Raw genomic sequence first — 11,489 nt, forward strand, 5'->3', positions numbered from 1 at the left:
AATCCCTCAGCCGAACGGCCTTCAAGCCCGGTTCGCGGCGACTGCTGGCAGGGTGCGCGGCTCTGGCTGTGGCGGCGGCGACTTCTCCCGCCCCATCAATCTGCTGTCCGCCCGGCGCGCGGCCCGCTGGGGCCCTTCATCGGGCTCCGTGCCCCTGCCGCGCCGGCTCGCTAGCTCCCAAACTTTCCTCCTCCGCCCCTGTCGCTCCTCTCTGCCGGCCCACCCGCCGGCCCTCCTCCTCCGCCGCCCGCCGCCGCCGCCGCCGCCGCTCCCTCCCCCGGGGCCGCCGGGGTTCGGATCCCCCCCGGCCGAGGCGGCGGCGGCGGGCGGCGGCGGCGGCGGGCGAGGGAGGGGAGTGCGCAGGCTGGCGCGGGGGGCGGCGGGCGTCCCGGCAACTCGGCGGGCGCTGAGGAGCAAGTTGCGCGGGGCTACCCGGCGGGGCGCGCGGCGGCGAGGAGGCGGCGCGGCGGCCGCGTGAGGGCAGCGGGCGCCGCTGCGTCCGCCTCCGCCACCACCGCGGAGCCCGGCGCTTCCGCCCGCCGCTTCTCCTCAGCCTCGGCGGCGGCGGAAGCCAGAGCCGGGCGCCCGTCCGCACCGCCTCAGCCGCGGGCCCCGCCGGCCGGGCCGCCCCCTCCCCGCGCGGGCGGGGAGCGCGCGGCCGCCTCCCCTCCCCCTCCCCCTCTTTCTTCTCCTCCCTCGTCGCCGCCGCCGCCGCCGCCGCCGCCGCCTCAGCCTTCGCCTCAGCCGCCGCCGCCGCCCGCTCCCGCCCGCGCGCGGCGGGATGGACGATCAATCCAGGATGCTGCAGACTCTGGCCGGGGTGAACCTGGCCGGCCACTCGGTGCAGGGGGGCATGGCCCTGCCGCCTCCCCCTCACGGCCACGAAGGGGCGGACGGCGACGGCAGGAAGCAGGACATCGGCGACATCCTCCACCAGATCATGACCATCACCGACCAGAGCTTGGACGAGGCGCAAGCAAAGTTGGTGTCGTCTCATTAAGCATCTTTTGTGTGTGTGCGGGAGCCGGGCCCGCGGCAGAGTCCGGGCCCGGGTGGCGCCCGGGCCAGGGCCTCAGCCCCGGGCGGGGAACTTTCTCCGAAAAGAGGCCGCCGGCCCCGGCCTCTGGGGGACTTGCCCTGCGCCCCTCGACGCGGGCGGGAGTCGGCAAAGTTGCTCTCGGGGCGCGGGACGGACTTGGTGCCGCGTGGATTTCGTGGGTTTCGCTCACCCCACCTCCCCGCGTCCGGCCCTCTGGCAGCCCGGCCCCCTCGCACGGATTCAAACCTCCCGCCCGGACCCGGCTGCAAGCCGCAGCGAGCGGGCCACGGGCCGCACTTGAGGGAAGTGCAACTTTCTCCTCGGCCCGGAGTCCCGGCACCCCGGCTCCTCTCGGTCGCTGGACGACCTCGCTGTGCGGGCGGCCGCCCCAGCCCGGCTGCGGGGCGCTGGGCGGTTCCCTGGCGGGTCCGGGCGCGGGCGGCCAAGTTCTCGGGAAGGGAGGGCCGCCTCGCAAACTTTGCCGAGCTGTCACCGCCCGCTGGCCGCAGTCGGCCGGTCGCCCGCGCCGCGCCCGCTGCCCCGGCGGAGGGCGGACGCGGGAGCCCCTCCACGCTGTCTTCTCCCCTGGGTCGCCGCTGTCTGCCCCCGGATCGCGACTCCCCGCACGGGTTCGCGCCCCGCGGTCGCCGAGGCAGCTGCCTGCCGAGCAGATGGGTCGCGCTGCATTCGGGCTGGAGCTGTAGCCGCCAGAGCTTGCCGGTTGTCGCTAACTAGTCAACTTGAGTTTTCTGTTGATTTGACGGGGTTCAAAAGACCCTTCCAAAATAGGGGGCCGGAATTAAATCTTGGATCTAACTTAAGGAAGGCGCCATATTATTCCATAGGTGATGCTAATACCTTTGTGTTTTGCTATTTGTTTTTTAGGAAACATGCCCTGAACTGTCACAGAATGAAACCCGCGCTCTTCAGTGTCCTATGTGAGATCAAAGAGAAAACAGGTAAGACGCTGCGCCCCGCGGTGGGCCTGGAGACCCCCGAGGTGGGGTCCGAGCTACTCCTTCGACTCTCCAGTTGAAAGCTGCTGCTTTTGGGCACCGCCATCTTTGATCATTCTTTCCTTCCCACCTCCTGATCTTGAGAAAAAACTGCAATAAATCTGGAGTCGATTTCTGAATTCCGCTCCTGGTGTAAAATGAAGTGTAGAGTGGACGGGGCAGGGTCGCAGTCCCCAGGCGGCCACCTCTGGCTGCAGGCGGGGAGGGGGCCGGGAGCGCCAGCCACCCTTTCTTGCTCCTTTCGCCTTGTTTGTATGTCAGTTTTTGAAAGGAGCCAGGGGGACCGACTCCTGCGGAGAAGCATATCCCGAACTTTGTTTTACTTAGCCTTAAGCTTCATTTCCACAGATAGAAGAATAGATGCAATTGCACAGACCCGAGGAGCATGTTTGAATTAGTATTTTAGTTCGGAATACTACTTTTAAGAAGCTAGAAGGGTAATGATGTGTTTTACAATGTATTATATCTATTACTACTTTATTAAATTTTATGCTTGAAGTCATTACATTGTAAACATACTTAATATATTTTATTAAGTAGAGAAAGGTCCACAGGTGCAGGTTGAACAATTTTGGAAGTATTCGGGGCAGGGAATATATGAGAAGACAGCTTTTGCAGAAGTGCTGAAATGAAAACTACGAGTATATATTACACAAATTTCTGACAATTCATCTCAATTTAGTTTCCTTGTTAGACTTTTTAAAAATTGAAGATATTTTAGTCTTGAGGTGATGGTAGTGCCTCAAGTGGAATTTGAGGTTTAATTTAGATTTTTTATTTCGTTTGAGGCATTATCTTCCCTGTATATGGCAAACAAATGCATTGAACAAGCTTTACTGTTTATTTGTGTGTGTTTGTTGGTTATACAGTATTATAAAGTTGCTATTTTTTAAGTTGGCAAAGAATAGAAGGGAAAGTTAAAGTCCAAAGTATAGAAATATTTAAGTGAAGGTATTTAAAAGGTTAAAGTGATTATGTTTAAACTGAATGTACAAATAATAGCGCACTGTATATAATTGTTAGTTGGTAGGAGAGTGGTCCTCCTTTTTTAAACAGATTTTCCACCATGCAATTCTATTTTAATCCTAAAAGTACTCAATAAAAGATGAAGGGTTATTGCTGTCTATTAAAATATATGCTAAAACCATAATTAACAGCAAATACTGAGAGCCTGAAAGACTACTTTTCCTGCTTTTCATTCACATGGTATGTGTGATTTCTTTATGTCAAGTGTTTTTAAGATATATTTTAATTTTGAAAACCACAGGCATTTAAAAATGACTAACTTTTACTCTGTGTTGGTTTTTAGCTACCTTTAGAAAGCATTGTGATTTAAAACGCTAGATAATTTTGATCTGACTATAAAACAAGACATCAAGCATTAAATCTTGAGATTCTTAGTTTAGAAGCCTAAAAGTGCGTAATTCTCAGTAAATTATGTTGCTTAATGTCCAAGGGTTTTCTTGCTATCAGGGCTCCACTTCAGTTTCTGCTGACAGCTAAGCACTGGGGTATTGACTATGTTGTGAATATTAAGATTGATTCAACTTTATACAGCATTATATTACTAGGGAGAGGGGATTGATATACCTTCCTTCTCACCCCCTTATCATGATTCTTTTTTTTTTTTTTTTTTGCCTTTTTTTTTAAGTTTTGGTCTAGCTAGTTTGAGAACCAAACACAGCAAACTGCTTTTCTTGTTTAGACATTTAGCAGCAGGCAGAATTCAATTAGGAAGCATAAGTCCTCTAGTTGCTTATTTGCACAAGACTTAGTTACACCATTCTGAAAGGAAAGTGTAGTCAACCTCATGTCAAAGGTGAGTTAGAAAAAAGAAACAAGTCTTTTCAGAGTCTGGGATTACTGGCAGAGAGAGCTTTGGTAGGGCACTTGCTGTTTAAGAAGCAAGAGGTAGCTGACAAAAGAAATTTTTGTGTTTTGAAAATTGTTTCTGAGGCTTTCAGAGATAACTTGTAAATTAGATTCTCTTTTTGTGCTTTGGCCAGCGGATCCAAGTTTGCACGTTATCTCTTTTGTAAAAAGCCAACGGCCGACAAAGAGTAAAGGCGGCTGTCTGGGCTGAGGCATCTTCCTGCCAGCCTCTCTAAGCTCGAGAGGGACGGGATTTAAGTACCGAATGATTGATGGGGGTGAAGCTCTTTCTCTCCTCTCCTTTCTCCCCTACTACCCAGAGCTCTACCTCACTCTCCAAAACTGCTCTTAGAAGGAGACAGGGACGCTGGACTCAGGCTCCTTGATTTGAAATAAAACAGCTGTGTAGACATTAGTGTTACCGAAGCAAAGAAATTGGGGCAGCAAATTCCAGGCCTCCCCCCCTCCCCCATCTGTTCCCACAGTTATGCTTTGGAAACATCATGCACTTATAAAATAAGCACTGTAGATTATAATGTATATCATGTAATGCTTTTTTAAAAAAATCATTTTATTAAATCTAATAACATAGTATCCAAAGATTAATTCTCTATAACCTAGAGAAAGTTTACCTAGTCATTTGTAACAGAAACTGGGAATACTATGTGATGACTCTATTCTGCAAAATAGAGGGGTAGGGGGTTGACTAGTGGGGAGATGGGGGGTAAAGCTGTCATTTCAGTGGATAATGTCATTCGGTTGTGCTTTTTTAAAATAAGACAAAATCATTAAAAAAAAAAAATGCATATATTTGTAGATCTGCCAGTAGCTTTTGAGGTTTCTGATCAGGCAGTGAACACTGCCAGTTCTGATGCACATGAGGGGTTTAGTTTGAAAAACGTCTTTTTTCCCTTCTACCAAATATGAAAAGGTATTTTTCCTTTCTGACAGATAAATGGATGATCTACCACAATTATATTTTTTTTCTTGTTCAGAGGTAGGGAAAGTATACCATGAGATACTTGCTTTTTCTTGAAAATGTGTTCTTTTATAAAATTTATCGTTCAGTTATTTTTGGACAGAAATATCTGTTGAATTATGATAGCTACCCATTTTGAAAGCAACTGAAAGTTACAGGCTTTAAAACAAGATATTTGCCCATTTTAAACTAAGTAAGCGACCAGTGAGATAATTGTTAAGATTTCTCTCTTTTTTAGCCACATTTTACCATCTCTCTTATTAAGTATCCATGATACTATGAGGTCCCCTTATCTACATAGTTCTTTGGGGGCGTTCCCTCACATCTTTTTGGCCACCTTAATCTTGATTGTTGAAGCACTTTGTGAGAGGATTCCATTCTCATAAATCTCTCTTCTTTTCAAAGCCCTTAATTATGAGAGTTTGAATAAAAGGAAATGGCTCTTTTTGAGGGAAAAAAAATGTATTTAAAAATATTTTAAAATAAAAATTCAACACTCTAGTATATAATCGGAGTCATATTGTTAAAAAATGTTGTGTATTAGGAAAAAAAATCAGCATAACCTTTTCCTTTCTAAACGATAGGTTAAAATACTCCATGTTGATAGCTGCCAACCAAACTCTGATTTATTGCCACCACAAACCCTAAATAGCGTTCATTTACTAGTAATGTCTAATGGCATACATGATGGTTTGCCAGATTTGTGGCCTTTGTGAGGCTTATAAGCAGGACTGACTTGGGAAGATCATAAAACTTAATGAACTTCTCTACTGCAGGAGGTGTCCGCAGGGGAAGAGAAAGGCCTGCTTGCCTGGTTGGGCTGGTTGAAGTATTTTTTATGTTTAAAGAGAAGAAGAAAATTACTATTAAAAATGCTTTGCTTTTAAAGGAACCCTCCCTAGGAAGAGTCATAAGGATTTTACTTATCAAAACTTGATCAGGAAGGTAGCTTGTGAGTTTTTATATGCATTTAGAATATGATATATATGATTAAACCTTTTATTTTTACTGCTGTAAGTGGGACTAGCTTTCAGAGAGATAAGGCAGTACTCTCAGTCAGCACCTCTATTTCTGACCCTAAGGGTTTAGAGACTCCATGGCATCTTCTTTTTCTGATCTGTTTTCTTTCTTTTTTTAATGCTTCAGTATAAAAAATGTGTTCATTTTTCTTTTTACAGTGCCAGGTAATTCTTCAATTCCTAGTGTATAAAATCCAAATAATCCACCAAGTGAAATTTTAACAAGAAAGGTGAAAATTGTTGTATGTGAGTCTAAATGTTATTATATATAATACATATTGTGTATTCTTTTAAGTTGCTCTTGCAGTGCTTCCAATATAGTTATCATTGTTTCAGAGTTTTAAAAACAAATGCTCTGTTTGATACATGATTCATTTCTCTGTTTTTGTGAACTATTTTCTAGTTTTAAAAAACTTTTTATTATGGAGAACTTCAAATGTAAAAATATACATAAAGAGAAACTTGAATCCCCATGAACTCATTGCCTACCTTCAGCAGTTAGCAACACTTGGCCAATCTTGTGTTCTCTGTAACTCCCACCCTTTCACAATTATTTTGAAGCAAATTTTAAAGGACTTTTAATGTTTTAAATTTTTTTATCAGTTTTAGACATTATGGCTTACTTACATTGGAAATATTAAATGATTAAACAGGAAAAATTACAAAGTCAGTGTACCCTGGAAATGTCATAAATTTTGTTGCTTTATTGCAAATTTTTCCTTGCTCAATTTAAGAATATTTTTTATTTTTATAGATTTGCTTAACTTACTGGAGCTTTTTAAAGAAGTTTTGAGGAAGGATGTAAAAGAGTGATGTTTTTCTAACTTTCTTTACTCTTCTGTCATCCTTAGAAGATAATACATGTAATACATTCATAGAAAACATAGAAAAAAAAATCTTACTTCTCTACTGGTTTGGAACTTCATGATCTAAAGTATCAAGCAGGTATTATCTTAAAAGTATGGACCTGTCTTCCAACCCTTTTTTCTTCTTCCCAGTAAAAGAATATTGAACCCACTTGTCAATACTAACTTGATCTGTGCAAGTAATTCTTTTCATGCCTCAGTTTTAGTGGACCTCATTTTATTATAGATCCATGTAGTTTTGGTTTTTATTTGGGACTTTATTATGTTATTATGCTAATTTACATAATTTTAATCCAAATCAGAAGTATATTAATACAGTGGCAAAGGAAGCCTCGCCTTGCCTCAAAGAGCACATTGGTTCTTTGACTTTCATAAAATTTTTCTGGGTATATCTTTCATGTTAGGATCCTTTTCCTTTTAACTAATTTTGCTTGTACTTTTAGATTTCTGTTTATAACTTTTGTAAATGGCTACTTCCAAGACATTTAATGTCTTATTTGGATTATGTGTGTTTTGATAGTTTGTGATATCATTGTATAGAATGAAGTTATATGAAGTACGGCTATGAAGAATGAAAACCGAAATTCATGAACCACACCCTAAATCATTCATCGTTTTATTTTGTACTCATACCACTGAGATATTTCAGAATACGTAACAGATCAGTACCGAATACATCATGCTAAATAAGGATTTTTATAATATTTTCCCCCATTTATGTACATATGAACAATTTTAGGCATTTATTTTTTCAGTATTGACATTATGAGAATTATGTTTTATTAGTTTTCTCAGCAGGCTTGTGTTTTAGCCATTTATCAGTGGGATCAGCATGATTTAGGTAGTAACAGACTAACAATGCTTGTACACTCCCTCCCATGTTGACCTTTTCAAACATTTGCTCTACTTCAGTAGGCCATTTGAGTCTTTACATATGAAGAGAGTAAATAATTTATATCACTCTGTAGTGTGAATTGGTCAAAATTTTTTTAGATCTAGCTAAAAAGATTTTTTACAAAGTTGTAGAAGTTAATCTAACACACAAATTGCTATCAGAGCTCCATGATAGTGTTACATTTAGCAAATAAATTAGTAGGAAATGCTTGAATGAGCCACTAAAAAAAATAAACCATCTTTTTATGCCTTTAGACACAGAACATATTTGAAAATAAATTTCATTAATCTTCAACTCTTGATTCTAATTACCCCCTTTGTAGGCAGAATAGTAACCAGAATCTCTTCTTTTTTGTTATTTTGAAAATAGAGGTATTCCATAAACACACACACATACAATAAATATAAGATGTTTGTAGTTTTTGATGGTTAACGGTAGTTTGCTTTGGTACTAAATCTGAGTGTATGTCTAGTGAAAATATTGGTGTGATAGAATGTGTTAAGTTGAACTGGCTTGGCATTTTTTTTACTTTTGACTAACATGATAGTAACTCATTAGGACTGAGAACAGTTAAAAGTAATTATGGATAAAAATAATTGTTAAAAGTTGCAACTTGAAGTTGTTTTCTTCAAGTTAAGTGCTTTACAAATGTTAAGCTGTTTTGAACAATAACCCTTTTTGTGTGATCATATTAATGAGAACTTGGTATACAATGTAATCCTTTTAATGTTGATGATTCCTCACAATGTTTAAACCATTAGTTGGGAGACTCAACATATGTTATGGCAAAATGATTTTTTTGTTTGTTTGTTTTGTTTTATGTGATACATAAGTTTTCAAAGCATATTTCTTAGGCATCAGAGTCCAGCAGGTGGCTTTTTACATTAAAAAATTCATAAATTTTAAAATCCCATAAAATTTTATTTCAAATTCAAATTAACTAATTGAGAATGTCAACATTTCCACTGTCTATATTAACATTTATAATAGAACAAATGGTTGCATATAGAAATTATCTGCAACATAATCTAAATTAAGATTCTAAACAGCATTACAGATGCTGGTAACTTTGGCAATTATCATTTTGTTTGGTGAACAGTAGTAAAACAGTGTGCGGTAAAAGTGTTTAGAGAGAGAGGATAAATAAATTGAACAGTTTTGCAATGCAAAGTGGTTTGTGGTGTTTTTGAGGATTTCTTGGCTCTCTCTTAACTGCTATTGTGAGCCTGGAGCAGATTTCCCCATTGCTAATGCCCTAGAAGTATTAATTCACTTTGATATGCTAATTAGAGGGCATTATGCAAGAAATGAGATTAAGTGGCAGCATGAAGCCATTTGCCTGTCAGTAAATTGAGAGCTTTAGCATCAGGAGGAGCTTTGTTTTTTTTTTTTTTTTTTTTAAGTTTCTCTTGGTTTTGCATATAAATAAAATTGATTGAAAGGTCTAGAGAAGCTTCTAGAACATTGGTAGATTCCTCCCCCTATGGTTCTTTAAATGTAATGTGACAGAACTTTTCTGAATATTAATTGATTTAATTGGAGATAATATGAAGTTTTCATCATGTTCCCTATATATGGAAGTATACTAAGAATTTTCATCATCTAGTCTTTTTTCCTAAAGCCCAGTTTCAGAATATGGCTAGTGAACTGTTATCACTTCGTTTCAGAAGTATAAACTTGTGTGTGTGCTTGTGTGTCTTCACCAGTGTCTTCACTAAACTGAACTTCACAAGAATATTTTCTTCATAGGGAAGAATGAAGAAGTTGTTGAATTGGGCTTGAGGAGACTATATTAAATGAGCATTAAGACTCTCACTTAAATACCTAATTCTAGTTGCTGGGAGGCATTAGAATTAGTGGTTAAATTCTGCCCTTTACACAACCTGTGAAATTTACATTTCAGCATGTGTCTGTTGTTTTAAGATTACCATATTATTTGATTTTCATGTTGAAGATGGTGTTTCATACTTTATTCTGCTTTGGCTTTTGCGATTTAAGCCAGGCCTTTGATTTTCCGTCTATAAAACTATTATGTGATTTCCTACATTTTGTAGGGAAATGCATGAGTGAATGCAAGAATAGGAATGATGAATTGGGAGGAGGACAGAACTTTGGGCCTGTGAAAAATTTAAGGTTTCCTCAAACATGGAACTTCTACCTGTATAAACCATGCTGAGGATAGAATTTCCAAACCCAGGCTTAACTGCAGTCTGAGGTGTGGTTGGACAGGATGGCATTTGAATCAAGCATTCAGATTGAGGTTTGCTTGAGTGTCTGAATTCCACCACTGTAGCTGTGACTCTAGACCCAACAAAGCATAACTTCTCTTCAGAGCCATATGGATTATTTAGTCACCACAGCTGCCATGCATACATGCTACTAAGGCTGGCTTCTTTTCGTGTGCATGTGTGGCGCTTGTTAATGTTAATGGGAGTCAGGAATGTGCACACAGACAGGGGCATGAGAGTCTCTCCTGAGACAAGAGTCCTGATTGCATTTCTCAGTGAAGAGGACTTAGTGTACCTGCTCTTCTAAATGAAAAACTTTGTTACTTTAAATTCTCATTCCCTTCTCAGACTCCCTGAACTAGTTAAATCAATGAATCCTCATTAGTCTCTGATTACTTGCAGAATTTCATTTAAAACATATGAAGTTAGTTTTGATTGAAATGGGAACAAAAAGCTTCTGAAATTGCATATTATTGTTTTTTGAACAAAAGGTTTCTACTGGCTTTCAGATGTACAAAGCTTTTGTAAATAGGAATTTATAGTGAAATGGGAGGAGCTTTTGAAATGCCACTTGAGTGGCATTAACAGGGGGGAAAAATCACAGCATTAAAAAAAGATACATGTGTGAAATGGCAAGTTCATATGTGTATAATATGTAGAAACCTTTACTATCCAAGTGCCCTCAAATGAGGAAGAATTGACTTAGATGGTCTCATAAGTTTCTTTCTTTCTCCTTTTTTCTTTAAAAAAAAAAAAAAAACAACCTAAGGATGAAGGTAGTTGGAATTCATAGTCAGATATATCATTTTCAACTTGGAATAGGGACTAGAACAGGAAATTGATTTTATATTTATTATGAAAGCAAGAATTCTGCCACCGACTGACAGCCATCCATGTTTTAGTTTTGTGATAATTGTTCACAGACATTACTCTGCAGTTGGCCCAGATTATTTATAATGTTGATTGGGAGTGTTGGTCCATTAAAAGGTATGTGTATAATGAATATCTTTAATTAAACCAAGTAATACTGGCATATTCTACATTGGATTTTGGGTCGAGGATTAACTGTCAGTACTGGTAAGAACAAGTTACAATAGATTGTGCAGTGATTCCTTTGGCTTCATGGATGTATTTATTACCATTTTTGAACAAATTATACTAACATGAAAAGTTGTGTTTGAAATGATTGTGTGCTAGATAAGGCGATACATTACAGGAATGGTTGGGTTTATGAAGCTTTATGTAGAGGTTTTCTCAGAAATTATAGCACAGGGCTGTCACTATAAAACCCAGTGATACAGTTGGTAATAACATACAGTGAAGATATTTTTAGATTTTCACTTGTTATTCAAATAAGTGAGAACCCTCCAGTTTTTCTCGTCATATTTCTTTGTTGGAATCAGTAGAGGAAAAAAATGAAGGAAATTCTTTTAACTGTGTACTGGGTGTGGGTGTTTGACTTGTCTGAGTTTCCTCCTGCTTACCACTTGTTAGAGCAGTGATGTGACAGTGAGGATATCCTTGGGAACTTACTGACTTCTTGGTTCCTAACCTTCTGACTCTGGCCAAATAATA

General features: G+C 41.1%; 1 protein-coding gene across 3 annotated transcripts in view; it reads left to right on the forward strand.

Annotated features, from left to right (window-relative positions):
- The first annotated feature begins 659 nt into the window (after nt 1–659).
- The window catches only part of PBX3 (PBX homeobox 3), a 219,457-nt gene continuing 208,627 nt past the window's right edge, over nt 660–11,489 (forward strand). Inside the window, exons 1-2 of one of the 3 annotated variants that reach the window (XM_043469572.1) lie at nt 660–981; nt 1,925–1,998. In XM_043469572.1, the coding sequence (XP_043325507.1) occupies nt 782–981; nt 1,925–1,998 (274 nt within the window). In that variant the 5' untranslated portion in view covers nt 660–781. Of the gene's footprint in view, nt 982–1,625; nt 1,760–1,924; nt 1,999–11,489 lie in introns of those variants that run through there. The other 2 variants (XM_043469574.1, XM_043469573.1) reach the window with 2 other exon arrangements.

The sequence above is a fragment of the Cervus canadensis genome, chromosome 5 (assembly GCF_019320065.1).
Source record: "Cervus canadensis isolate Bull #8, Minnesota chromosome 5, ASM1932006v1, whole genome shotgun sequence".
Lineage (NCBI taxonomy): Eukaryota > Metazoa > Chordata > Mammalia > Artiodactyla > Cervidae > Cervus > Cervus canadensis.